The sequence below is a fragment of the Myodes glareolus genome, chromosome 27, assembly GCF_982192425.1.
Source record: "Myodes glareolus chromosome 27, mMyoGla1.1, whole genome shotgun sequence".
Taxonomy (NCBI): domain Eukaryota; kingdom Metazoa; phylum Chordata; class Mammalia; order Rodentia; family Cricetidae; genus Myodes; species Myodes glareolus.
The window spans coordinates 32,273,482-32,287,581 of record NC_142052.1 but is presented as its reverse complement, the minus strand read 5'-3'; the positions used below and the strand labels follow the sequence as shown (position 1 = coordinate 32,287,581).

Genomic DNA, 14,100 nt, shown 5'->3' with positions numbered 1-14,100 from the left:
ACTTGTCACTTTTGGTGATACAAATCAGAGCTGTAATCTTGAATTTAATTTCTAGTCATAAATGATAGGGAAGAAAGGGCATTAAGTGATTAGTTTCATTGTGTTGACTATTCTTGGTTGTTATCTTGACCACATTTAGAAATAATTAAAAGCCAAGTGGTTGGGTACACCTTTGAGGCATTTTTTTCTTAATTAAACCATTGTAAGTGGGAAGTCTCACTTTTAAGATGGATCTTTTGAGGTAGGAAGATACACATTTAATCTGGGTCACACTTCCTCCTGACAGGCATATAAAGGGCATGGAAGGAAGCTTGCTCTCTTTGTATGCTTGTGCTTACACTCACTGGTAAGTTCATTCCTTCCCTGGATTTAGAAACTAACTTCTAGGGATTCCAGTATATACTGAAATCCAGTCTCAGGGACTGAGCAAATCTGGATTGTTCTGTTGGTAGAAAGCCACTCTTGGACTAGCTGGACCACAGCCTGTAAGCCATTATAATAAATCCTTTCTAGAGAAAGATAGATAGATAGATAGATAGATAGACAGACAGACAGGTAGACAGAATGATAGATTCATTCTATCAGTTCTGCTAGAGAAATCTTACTAGTACATTCATGATGTAGAACTACCACAAAACTTAAAATATTGCAAAAAATTAAAAACAAAATTAGACACTAAAGACTGTATTTAGTCATAGAAAAATCACATTCCAACTTTTATAAAGATGAAGTTCATAAGAATATCATCTTAGTTACCTGCTTGATGTATTTTTTCCTGTAGTTTTTCATGGTTAGTTTTAATTATCACCTTGGCACAATCCAGAATCACCTGGCGGGGCAAAATCTCCGTGAGAAATTTCCTAGATAAGGTTAGCTCATGGGATTGTCTTGATCACATTAGTTGATATGGGAAAACCCAGCCCACTATGGGTGGCACCATTCCCTAGGGTTAGGCCCTGGACTAAACTCAATGGGGAGACTGAGCTGACACTGGCAATCCTCGTTCTTGACTGTGGATGTGATGTGACCAGAGGCTCTAAATTTCTGCTACCTTGTTTTCCTAACAGTTCTGGACTATTACCCAGAACTGTGAGACAACCCCTTCTTTCCCTAAATTGCTGTTGTCAAGATGTTTTATAACCGCAACAGCAAGGGAAACTGAGAAACATCTATGCCATTAGTTACAGTGAATACATACATGTTCTTCTGAGTGCAGTCTTATGAGAAGACTATACCCATCTGTATTTCACAGCTTGTGGCGTACACAAAATTTGACGGGTGAAAACGTCTTCCGCAGCCCACTTCCCATGCTGCAGCTTTCTCCCGTGTTTCTTCTCCATCACTTAAGTTCCCCCAGTTCCAGGCACCATAGGAGGCTTGCACATTGTGACACAGGTTCTGGCCGTGTTGCTGGCGTCACCACAGGGAGGTGTTCACAATGAGCAGATGGATCTCTGGAAGCTATTTCTACACCAAGGCAGCGTAACTGTAGAGGGAGTGAACGTTAGTCACATAAATACACAGATAGCCCATTAATCCCGGAGAGAATGCATCCTCACTCAGCCCCTCCTGATCCCAATCCCAGAAATGTGTGCATCCTCTACAATCTCACTGGATGTGAAGACAAATTTGAAGGATAGGTCAGAGAGGAAAGAGATAATGCTTTTAACAACACTGAATATATATCACAAATCTTCAGGGCCTCAAAGCTCAAATGTTTTTAGCACTTACAGTATACATACTATAAATATGCTTATATAATATAGATATGTTGTATATAAATACATTAAAACAAATATAAACATGCTTATGTAAATAAAATAACATTGGCTTATCAATTTCCGTATCTTAGCAACAAATATTTGTTCAAGATTTCCCATGGGCCAGACCTCATCCTGAATAATGAACCTAATCAAAATTAGTTAGCATAGTCATAAGTTAGGAAACGCACAGTGAAGCACAATTTTGAATTAGGAAACTTATTGTGAGGTTGAAGAAGAAAAATCAATGTCCTGAAGAGCTCATCTCTGTCTCTGTCTCTCTCTGTCACACACAGACACCTCTCTCTCTCTCTCTCTCTCTCTCTCTCTCTCTCACACACACACACACACACACACACACTTGAAAATTCATTCCCAGAAGCCAATATGAGTAACATCTACTCCTTCCGCTTAAGGTATTAATGACAATCCAAAAATATGATTTCACCACACTCTACCCAGGAGAACTAATGAGTTCACTGAACTTATATATAAAATATGAATGACAGGTTATGAGCCTGGGCAATTCCAAAGCAGTCACACTGGAAATCTCCACCTATTATAGCTGATGACATCCCCATAACCACGAATAGGGAGCCCCCTTCCCCAAGTCTTCCCTAAGTGTATGTACTGTAACACCTTTCTGAGACTCTGAGGCTACATTGAGTAAGATTTCATACAGATGTCTGAGAGGAACCAGAATACTGATGGTCTGGCACCCTTCTTGTGAAAGGGAATATCAACAGTACCCTAGTCTGATGGGCTCTCGAAAGTAGGCATCACTGATTCCATCAAAATGGTGGCAGTTTGGCCAAGAGCATAGTATCCTACAATGCACACACACACACACACACACACACACACACACACACACACACACACACTGCTTCCCCCCTCCTTCTCACACACACACGAGTGCATATACTCAGAGACGGACACAGACATATATAAGCCTAGCCTCATTTCAACACATGTATCTGATATGCTAAGACCACAATTCTTTGGACTAGCACAAATGTATAGAATTACCTATTTAAAGTGAATGGTTATAAAAAGATCCAAATAAAGTCATCTGATGACCGATATGGTTTCTTTGACAGACACAAGACTCCAGAGAGCTAGCTGGCACATATGTGGCTCTTCTTTGCACATGTTAAAATAGTGACATATGTGGATGGATGTAGCTGTAGACCATTGAAAGTGAATATGTTCAGGTTTTAAGGTAGCTGGTGAACTTGGAGCAGGGAGAGTGTGGTTTTCAGGATGGATCCTTTTGCATCAGTTGGTGTTAGCCTGATTTCTACTGCTAACTGCATCCCCCACAGTTCTTGACCTACTGCTTTGAAGAGGGTGAACTTATTATAAGCTATTTTGATCCACAGGTTTTTAAATGATATGTTTGTAAATTATAGAATCTGTATCAAGTAACTTTTGTATCTGGCTTTTGTTTTCAGTGATTGTCACATATGGAAGGAACAGTTAAAATGCATGTTATTAGTTTCCTTCAAAATAGATTTCCCTGTTAGGGTTTACATCATCACACCCACTGAAAATCAGAGTGTCTGAATGGCCTCAGAGAGAATGAATAAATTTTCTATATGCCTGTAGCAACCAACTCTGAAGGCTCCACTGCCAAATGCCAGGCTGTCCTAAGATTAGGAAGATAAATCCAGCTGTGAAGCTTTGATTTACATCACAGTAGATTTCTGGGCTATGTGCGTATTTAATATATGTAAACTCACTGTATAGTACACAGGAATGCATATGTATTTTATGTACAGTATTTCAGTCTGGTTCCCCAAGACAGAATCAAATAAGTAAGATTCTCCTGAGTGACGTGAAGTGTTGTGTAGTCTAAAATCACATCCACACCTCTGGCAGAGGCATCAGGCTATGCTGTACGCGTGACTTTGAGGCCAGCGGCAAAGAAGTTTGAGCTGTTGTATTCTAGATCATCATACTCACTAAGGAAAACTTGACAAAGACTTTGAAGAGTCAAAGAAACCCCTCATCTTCCAGAAACCAGCTTCATTGAGATCTCTACTGCAATCAGTCCTTGGCTGTGAGCCATCCACAGGGAGGTGTGGATTTGCAGCAAATGTGGGCGACTTTAAAGCCTGTAGGGCTAGGGGGTGTTAAATGCTTAGTCTCTACCTGTTTGAGGAAATCTTATTATGAAATGTTCTGTAAATCATAAGGTGCAGAAATACTGCAGTGTAATGGCTTGCATTCTCATGTGGGCAGCTGTTGAGAGAAGGCACAATACATCTGACTCAGCACTTCCTGCTTTAAACAATCTTCCCTGGGAATTGCTGGGCATCCAGTCTCTTACTTAACCTCACAGAGCAAGATCGATGCTTTGGTTTAATGACCTCTTTGACAGAGCCTTCTCTTCCTCCTCTCACATCTTAAGTCTTCTTTTGTTTACCTGTATTTTCATTGTTTATCCCCATCCAAAATATTCTCTACTTATTTCCTTTCTATATCCAATGGTCAAGTTGTCAAGTAGCACAAACTAACTCAACACCTAAAAAGAAAAATTCCTCTGTCGAGGAGTGCCATTGCGCCAAAGGAAGAAAAAAATGTAAACATGTGTAAATGTGCAATACTATGACTTGAAAATGAAAAATAAGAGATTTTGAATTGAGTTAAAGTGGCTTCAGCTCTCCATAAAATAGAGGCCTTCAAGCTGTGTTACAGAGTCACAGGTTGTTTTAACCCAATTTCTAGATGCTTCACATCTGGAACATTTTCTAAACTTAACTTCCTGAAAATGTGCTCATGAGGGAAGGATATGTCTCTTCTCCTTTGCACGTCCTATTTCATGACTGGGTCTTCCATTTTTTAAATGGGGGAGTCATATATCCTGAATATTGTTTTTTTTTTATTACCTACAGGAGTAGCAGCCTTGGAAGCATACAGAATGAACAAACTGAAATACTTTAACACTTAAAAATGAAACTCCAATATCCTGTACCATAGAAAAAAATTTACATCAATAAGTTGTTGTTGTTGTTGTTGTTGTTGTTTTGAGACAGAGTCTGGTTGTATAGCCCAGACTGGCCTCCAGCACAACATCCTTTTGCTTCTACCGTCTACGAGTTAGGATTGTAGGTGTCACAACCAGGGACCACATTACATAAATGTTAGTCTTTCAGACATACGCAGGGTCTCCTGTGAGGAGCGAGTGCTGGGGGGTGGTCAGGAAAACACAGCATGTCGTGCTCTCTGGGGTGCTTTGTATTTAATTTTCAACATTTCATTATATCCATCTTATCTCCAATTTATGCAAAGGTTATACCAAAGATGACATTTGTCATGGGTGGTTGGTACAAAAAGATGGGACTAGTTGTACTCCCAGATCTTGTTCTTGTCACCTTTGAGGCAGGTGTATAATACTTCTGTATCCCGGTTTTGCTCCCTAAAAGGTAGCAGCGGATGGCTCTGGTTTTACAAGAGACATGCATACACATGGAAATGTTATCCTTATCAACTGTTACTAATGGAAGTGTAGCTTATTTCTGCCACACATCTGTGTAAAAGCTGCCTTGTCTTTCCTACCTTACCTAACATCCCCTCCTTTTCCCTTCATTTTTAATCTTAAGATTAATTTGTATTTTTCATCAGCTTTGTAATTATAAGATAATAATCCAAAAGAAAAGTTAACATTTTGATCTCAAGAAATTATTAAAGATTACAATTTAATACATTTTATAATCTTATGTACTTATATGAGAGATTTTATTGTGGGGTATTTATAATGGAAGTCACATCTTCAAAAATGCAAATCACATCCGGATTGAAATCTGTATAGAATGAAAATAAAATCGCAGAATGAGTGACTGAGTGGTTGACTTTCAATGTTTGAGTGTTTTGTAAGTAAAGGGTGTTAGGCACTGAACTGGCTACATAGAAATCAGTGAGATAAAGAATGCTAGTCCATACATACACCAGAAATAATGTCCTTTAGGTCTCCTAGTCTCTGACATGGCATCAGATGTCACCTTAAGACTGTAGAAAAAAATGTAAAAAATCGTGGGAGATGCAGAAAAAAAAAAACCTTGAAATTCAGTTCTTAAAAATCCGGGCACTTACTTTTCATAAAAAGCAGTTCTAAGCACTCACTGAGTGGGCATTCGTACTCGGGTTGGTGGGCACAGCACAGTAGGGGAGAAAGGACTGCAGGCAGACCATAAAAACAACTTAGTCTCAGCAGAGTTGTTTTGTAGCCCGGAGCCTTCAGCCATTTCCTCTATGTGCAGTGAAGTGGTGACCAAGGCTCCCGTGAAGCTGCACATCAGTTTCGTTCTGCCACTGCATGCTCAGTACTGAAAGTCCCTGGAGAGTCTGTCATTCTCTTTCTTCTGCTGTGCAAATACTTAAGTGCTTTCCAATTCTGTCCTAAAGGTAATGAATCATGGTTGGGAATGAAGATAACACTGACCTTGCTGTCTTTCCCTCACAAGCAAGAGCAAACTCTTCTGGCCTTATAGAATCAAAAATGAAGGCAATCAGCAGGAATTACTGCAGACACCAGAGCAAAGTTGGAGGAGTCATTGCGAGTACTGTGGTTTGAAAAGTAGCATATAAGGTATTCCATGCATCTGCCTCTTATGCTGGAGTCCACAGAAATGCAAAGGGCCGATGATTGCATAGGAAAAAATTATTTTCTTCTCTGAAATTGTTTCTTTTTAATTATGAGAGTAGGCAACAGCTACATACTGCTGCTTTGTTATCAGTTAAACTAATCTGTGTGGTTTAGATATATTCAAATGTCATTTGCACTTGCTTTCTGATTTAGAAATCATGGTAGGCTTTATTTTTATTTATTTAATTTTTTTGCTTTATAAATACCATTCAAGCCGGGGCGGTATTGGCACACACTTTTAATCCCAGCACTCTGGAGGCAGAGGCAGAGGCAGGTGGATCTCTGTGAGTTCCAAGGCCAGCCTGATCTATAAGAGCTAGTTCCAGGACAGGCTCCAAAGCTACAGAGAAACCCTGTCTTGAAAAACAAAAACAAACAAACAAACAAATACCATTCAAAATTTCCACCTCCTCCCCCTCCTCCTATATCCCTCTCATTCCTCCATTCACTGTCCCCGTGTCGTCCCCCCCCCCCCCCCGCACTTCCCGCCCAGTCCTAAGAGAGGGCAGGGTATCCGCTCCATCCAGGCCTAGGAAGGTGTGCATCCAAACAGACTAGGATCCCAAAAAGCCAGCACATACAGTAGAAAGAAATCCCAGTGTCATTATCATTGGCTTCTCAGTCAGCCCCCATTGTCAGTCACATTCAGAGTCTGGTTTGATCAGTTGCTCCTTCAGTCCCAGTCCAGCTGCCCTGGTGAGCTCCGATTGGATCAGTCACACCGTCTCAGTGGGTGGACGAACCCCTCGCGGTCCTGATTTCCTTGCTCATCTTCTCCCGGTAGGCTTTATTTTTAAGACTTTATTTATTAGACTTGACGCCGACTGTTGTTATTTAATGCAAAACAAAGCACATACATAATTATTTACATGTGAAGCTGTCAACTAAAATTGGGTTTTCATAACTGTATTTAATCGCTGTGAGAGGGTCTTACAAGATTGTCAATAGGGCAATTAAGATTACCCTGGTAGGTATAGGCACAGGCAGCTCATTCAGGGACCATAGAACGCAGAAATTGGTCACCCTCACTGGATATCTTAATGGGGAAAAAAAAAAGGCACTATGATTTAAGGACAGTGCTGAGCTTGAAGGAGAAAACAGGAACTTCGATGGAGAAAAGTAGGTAGAAATTTTTCAGGAATCCCGGGAGTCAAGAGCAGGCCCCGAAGAAAAGAGGAGCCCATTTCGGTCCCAGGCTTTGTTTCAAGAACACTGGCGACAAACCTCTTCCTGTTGACTAATGCGCTGCCTCTCCCTACTCCATCCATCCACCTCACCCCCCAGAAAGCAGCGGCCACAGAGCCTCCACCGCTCAATCCGAGACCTCCGAGTCCGACTCTGCGGGCCCGCAGCAACCGGCGGGGATCCCGCGGCTCAGGCGGGCGGTCCGTTCTTCGTACGGCGGCTTCCAGACAGTGACAGCTCGGACGCCGAGCCCCGGGCTCTCTGCTCCCCCTCTTTAAGAACCGGGCTCCAGCTAGAAGAGCTCAGCCCCAGCCAGACTCCACCCCTGCGCTGCAGCCCAGCTACACGCCTACGTAGCGCCTCTCAGCGGCGCCGTTAGCTGACGTAGATGCACGTCATTGGCTCGGCCGCTCTGCCCGCACGCGATTGGGTCCCGGCGGCACGGCCCCGCCCCCTCCTCGCCTCGGGCCCGCCTCGCCGGCTGTCCCCGCGCCGCTGGTCCGCGAGCAGCCTGGCGGTTTGCCTCTTCCTCGCCCGTCCTCTAGACCGCGTCCATGGCCACCGCCGCGACCGAGGAGCCCTTCCCTTTCCACGGTCTTCTGCCGAAGAAGGAGACCGGGGCTGCCTCCTTCCTGTGCCGCTACCCGGAGTATGACGGGCGCGGGGTGCTCATCGCCGTCCTGGACACGGGGGTCGATCCCGGGGCTCCGGGCATGCAGGTGAGGCGGCGCCGAGGGCCCGGGACCGGAAGGGCCGAGCCGAGACCGAGCCGGGGGACGGGGCCGGGCAACTCCGGGCCACCGCAGGACCCCGTTCCCGCTCCACACAAAAGCGGCGTGGTCGGCGTGGCTGATCGGGATCGGGGGCCGCGGGGAAGCCCTGCTGGTCATCCGGGTGTGCCAGGCCCCGCACCTCGTCAGGGTCCTTGCCCGGTGTTGCCGAGCCAGGATTTTACAGTTTTTAACCTTGGGGGTGCGGGGAGGGGTGACACCGATGGGGCAGCAGTTAGGGATGTGGTTACAGATTGGTTTTGGCAAGACCAGCAAAGCGGGGTTCTCAGAAGACTACTCGGTCCGCTTCCGGAATGGTTTCTTCTGAGACTTTGGTATTTTTAAGTTATCTGCTGTGTGTTTGTTTAGAGTCCTTGAAATCTGGGTTAGTCTTTTACATAAGGCACAACTAAATTGTTAGGGGCGAACTTTTCAGGCCTTATGGAAATATATTTTTTAAACGCCTCAGAACGTTTAAAAAATTCTTTAGCTATGGTTTCCCCAAATGACTTTATTTTCCTTTATGCAAGTTAGAAGTCTTTAGGGCAGGGACCTTACAGAAAACTGATGTTAAAAAAAAAATGCCTCTGATTAAAATGCATTCTGTTTTTAAAGTAAACTAACCTTTTACTAAAACCCACTAATAAGTATTTTCCCAGCCATTGTTGACTATCTTCTCTGACTAACTTATTGCCTCCTTTTTGGTCCTGTGTCTGTGTATCTATCAGATAGATGCATTAGATTGCATAGATAATATATTAACTTCTTCCTCACAAAAGAGGGTTGCTTGGTCCTTTATGCCTAGACCTTGGTTTCCCTCCCATCTTTAGTTCTTTCATTGTGCAAGGGATGGGAAGGAAGCCTGTGTGGCCACTCCATGGATCTCTGGGGAGTCCTGATCCGGAGGGTTTGTTGCTTTTTCTCTTCTCCGGAGCACGTCTAGTGGTGGTCCTGTCTGGCAGAGCCCCTGACTAGAACCTCAGGTAATGAGTTCCCTCCAGGTGACTACTGTTGTTCTTTTATGAAGGGTAATTGCTAAGGCGTGACAGCATTGCCACATAGAGGGTTTGGCACACAGTGGCAATGCTGCCCATTACACAGCAGTGTGTGCTTACTTTTTGTAGGACGTGTGGGAGAACAGCCAGGGTAAGTGGCTTGCTGGTTCTTTTGTTAGAGGTCAGGCGGTTTTGGAGTAGACCTGCTCAGTGGACATTTGTGGGATTTCCAGCTCTGTTTATCAAAGTATTTTGTTTCTCTAAAGGAACAGTTTTTACCCTGTAGAATTACTTGACAATTGAGAAAATCAATAAAGTGCTGAAGTAAAGTTTTAAATACTATCTTAAAGTTCTAAGTAACAATAAATGTCTAATAGGAGGAGTTTATGGTAGGTCTATACTTAAAAATTGTCTGAAGAGAAAATATGTTGATATTTACAGACAACATAAATACTCAATAAAATATTGAAACCAAATGAGAATGTAAGATCATTCTTATATTCTTATATAATTAATGCTCATTAATTATAATCATTAATGCTCAGATTCTAAATATGAGCAGCTTTTTTTTTAATTCAGCAAGGAACTAAGCACATGAGTGACTTCAGTTGTTTCCTTACCTGATGAATTAATTTTGTAGTTTTGTATATACATCATTAAGGTAAGAAAGAAAATAGAAATTAAAAAAACAAAAGATTAGACGAGGGGACTGACCTGGCCATTTGGGATGCCAAAGGGGGTCTAAATAAAGGACTCGAGACAAAAATGAGAGCTTTGAGGGACAGAGCCAGTTGTCTCCTCCTTCGCTAACTTCCTTAGACCAAGTCCTTTTGCTGTCACAGCTTCTGGGTGCATTCAGAGGAGAGGGCAGGGATGGGTGTGTGGATAGATTGAGGAGAGTAATACTTCCGTAAATGATGAAATATTCTCTTAGCAAGCATTCAGGCTCCTGGTTGGTGCCTACTGCTCCATTAAATAACAAAGTCCTGGAAACTGAGTGTTTCAAAGATAGAGCGGTAGGATGGCGGGAAGACTGTGAGATCGTGGATGTGTTTCATGAGAAGATAAAACTTGATTGGGGCCGCGTCTACAAAAGCAATCATAGATGCCACTCTTATCTCACCACTGATCTATGCTTCACTTTCCCAAACTTACTACCCACCAAAAACAAACCTAGTATCATGTATTTGTTCAAAACAAAGTCAGTTTGCTTTTAAGTAATTCTCCAAAAATTTGAATTCTATTGTAAGTCTTTCACCCTCCCAACTTTGACCTTTGGGCGTAGCCTCCACACCACCTTTCACTCCGTGCTTCCCTCTTGAACATTTGATTTCCATCTCTTCTAGGCACCTAGATGTTGCAGGTCCTAGTGCTTGCCTTTGCCGGTGGTCCTTAATTTGCCCAAAGGCTTCCTATAGTCACCTGCAAACTCCTGCTTCATCCTTTAAAACATTACTGATTTCATTGAGTCTTTGCCAGGTATTTAGCTCTACTGTTAAGGTCTGCGGCTGTAGACGTGAGTAAGGCTATCAGAGGTTTCAGTTCTTCTCCCTTTTGTTCTCCTCTCAAGTTGTAAGTATTCCTAATAGTGCTTACATTTTTTTATCTTGTTACCCCACCTTCTTGTTACCCCACCTTACATTTTCCTGGTTAAAATTCTTGGAAAGCATATATCAAATTTATTTGGTATCAAATCTGCTAGTAATAATAAGCATTTTGTTGAAAAAGATGTGCATGCATAATAGGAAACTGTCCTTTTAGAAAAAAACAATTTGCTGTAAATGGATACAAATAGCTTCATGAAAGTTTTTTGTTTGGTTGGCATTTGTGATTTTTTTTTTTTTTTTTTGATACAGGGTTTCTCTGTGTAGTAGCTCTAGCTGTCCTGAAGCTAGCTCTGTAAACCAGGCTGGTCTTGATCTCACAGAGATCCGCCTGCCTCTGCCACCCGAGTGCTGGGATTAAAGTTGTGCGCCACTAACACCCAGCTCAAAAAAAGTATTTTTAGTGTGCTCATTAGTGTACTCTTTCACTAAAGTATTAATAAGTAATCCAACATATATAATTGGTTATACTTTAGTTTTAGTGACTGTCATTTCCTTGGGCTTAGTTTCTGCAAGCTGAGGTTTGTGTCCTTAAGGCATTTCTTGACTACTTCCTTAAACTTCCTGCCTTGGATTATTATCTCTACTCCTCTGTTATCCCAACTGATAAGCTTTCTAAAAGCAGGGATCCTTATGAATTGATCATGCTCTCAGAATAAAAGTTACTGAGTAGTAATCACATACTTAAATGTACATTTTCAATTTTTTTCCATTGAAATTTCAAGTAAATGCTACTTTTTCTTTGTTTAGTGAGCGTTTGTTTTTGATGGTTAGCAAGCCTTTTGCCTCTTGTTCTGGTCTTTACAAATGGTTAATGAATGGCTTCTACCCATACCATTTTCTGCTCCATAATAGGTACAGTGGAGAAATAAGCAACTTGTATTCCTGACATTTAGGGGAAATGGTAGGCAATTTTTTTTTATTTAGTTAGTATCCAGGAAGCGTTTCCCTGTCTCCCCTTCAAGGTTATTGCGGTGACTTTCCCCATTATTCCATTTTCCAGGCTTGCCAGCCCTCATCCACGCACCTCTCCTTCCTTAAAGATGGACTGCATATTTCCTCTATTACTAGTTGAATTTCCTTCTTATCCCAAACCTCTACTACAAAATTCTCATATGATCTTGCCTTTATTTTTTTTTTCAGCCCCAAGTTCTTGTCTATTAGAAAATCTCCAACAGAGTGAACAAAAATTTAAATTTTCTGTATGTGTATTTTGTATGTTTGTCTGCCTCGCTCTCCCTTCCTCCCTTCTCTCTCTCTCTCTCTCTCTCTCTCTCTCTCTCTCTCTCTCTCTCTTTGTCTCCCTCTGTGTGTGTGGGGGGGTGGGGGGTGGGTGAGAGAGAGACAGAGAGACCACGAGCACTTCTTATAAGTAAAACTTAACAGAAACAATACATGGTAAACAAATCACTAAGTCTTGTTTGGCTTTTCCTCTGCTCACATACTGATAATGAGGGTTTGTTTTACTAGTTTGATCATTTTCATTGCAACTTTTTTTCCTAAATTTTCATATTATTGAACTTCTTGGTTATCAGCTTTCTTCTAGTATAGATATCCAAGAAAGCTTACAGATTGCTGTTCAAAAAAAGCAAAACAAAACAAAACAAACCTGCTGCAGGAGTACCTTCCGCTGCTTCAGCCAGTAGTCGCTGAAGCACGAGCCCACTGGGGCATGGTATATTTCTCTTTAAAAGAAGGGCGGCAAGCTCAGCTCGGCCTCTTGGTTCCTGCGCTTGGTTCCGGCTCCTGCTCCAGCGACTAGGCTCCCTTCCTGATGGTTTATGGTGTATGTAAGTTTTACCTCCCAAAATAAATACCCCCTTAAAACATAATTGGTGTGGGATTGATTCGCCATTACAAAACAACAACAACAAAAAACCCTGAGCCTGACAGGCCCTTTGGAACTTCACACCGTGATTCTCTTGGTTTTTCAGGGCAGCAGGACAGAGTTCTACGTGTGATCCAAAGCTTTACCTTCTTGGCCCTGTCAAGAAAAAAAAAATGTTCCTTGTTTTCTCTAAGAGTCACTGCTTCCTTGAGTATATCTTACATACAAAACTTTGCATATACTATAGAGGAAATACTTTGTGTTGGGGAAAAGATTCATGATAGTCAAATGATTTAATAGTAATGGCCACAATCCTGGTCCTAAAGATTTATGAATTTTCCAGGTGTAAGAAAAGTCTGAAGACTTTGTGTTTGTTACATTCTTGACATGTTTTATTTTCTTCTTTCTTTCTCTTTTTTACAGACCTTGTGTTTTCATGTCTATTTCCTGTTGGTGTGTGTGTGTGTGTGTGTGTGTGTGTGTGTGTGAGAGAGAGAGAGAGAGAGAGAGAGAGATAGAGACTATATACGTGTGTGTGTGTGTGTCTACACAAATACAGCTTTAACTAGTGTATGTGTTCATTGTACAAAATGATGGGTTTCCTTATGACATTTTTATACATGTATATCTCAACTGACAGTAATAAATGGGAAAGTGAATTAGATGGCTCTCAAAAAGAAGTAGAAAGGGCTTGTGAGGTGGCTCAGTGGTAAAGGTGCCTGCTGCCAATATGTACCCTTGGTAGAAATGTATATTAGATCATTTACCACAAAAATTAGTACTGAGTTTCTTTAAGTATAGGCATGCTCCATAAGTATATATTGAACACAATGACTTGGTTTGCAAAACTAGCCCCAAAGCCTTATCAATTATTTGTCTGTAAAAATATTCTACTACAGTTTCCTGTAGCAGTTGTGTTGTGGCTCACATGAAAATTTATGGCTCGTAAAGAAACATATCTTAACAAAGTTATTAGAGCCGATGCCAAGTTGGATCATTCAGTCATAAAAACATGTTAATACCCAGCCATCACTGTTGTTGCTGGGTGTCTGTTTGCAACTTGAATGGAGTGTGTCCCTGTGGAGTGTGTACTCTAAGAGGAGACACTGCTGAGAGTCACCTCGTGTGTGTTGTTGAAAGTTGGGTTGTGTCCTGTGAGGTGAACAGTGTGCAGTATGACGCTGAGAGTGGGGAACACATGAAAGGAGTCATCTGGGGCGGTTTTCTGAAGGGGCGATAACTTTACTAGAAAACTGAAATGCACAATCGAATGCTCTTAATACAGCTGAAGAGATAAAGAATCTAAGGAG

General features: G+C 41.9%; 1 protein-coding gene and 1 long non-coding RNA gene across 4 annotated transcripts in view; one reads left to right on the top strand and one right to left on the bottom strand.

Annotated features, from left to right (window-relative positions):
• Window positions 1–6,549: 6,549 nt before the first annotated feature.
• On the bottom strand, window positions 6,550–7,908 carry LOC148117687 (uncharacterized). The gene is made up of 2 exons (XR_015736838.1): window positions 7,343–7,908; window positions 6,550–7,232 (listed from the first exon to the last, which is right to left on the bottom strand). It is a non-coding gene; the product is annotated as an uncharacterized LOC148117687 (long non-coding RNA).
• A 173-nt stretch (window positions 7,909–8,081) lies between these two features.
• Tpp2 (tripeptidyl peptidase 2) overlaps window positions 8,082–14,100 on the top strand; it is a 67,493-nt gene continuing 61,474 nt past the window's right edge. Inside the window, exon 1 of one of the 3 annotated variants that reach the window (XM_048455988.3) lies at window positions 8,082–8,312. In XM_048455988.3, the coding sequence (XP_048311945.2) occupies window positions 8,148–8,312 (165 nt within the window). In that variant the 5' untranslated portion in view covers window positions 8,082–8,147. The remainder of the gene's footprint in view (window positions 8,313–14,100) is intronic. The other 2 variants (XM_048455986.3, XM_048455987.3) reach the window with 2 other exon arrangements.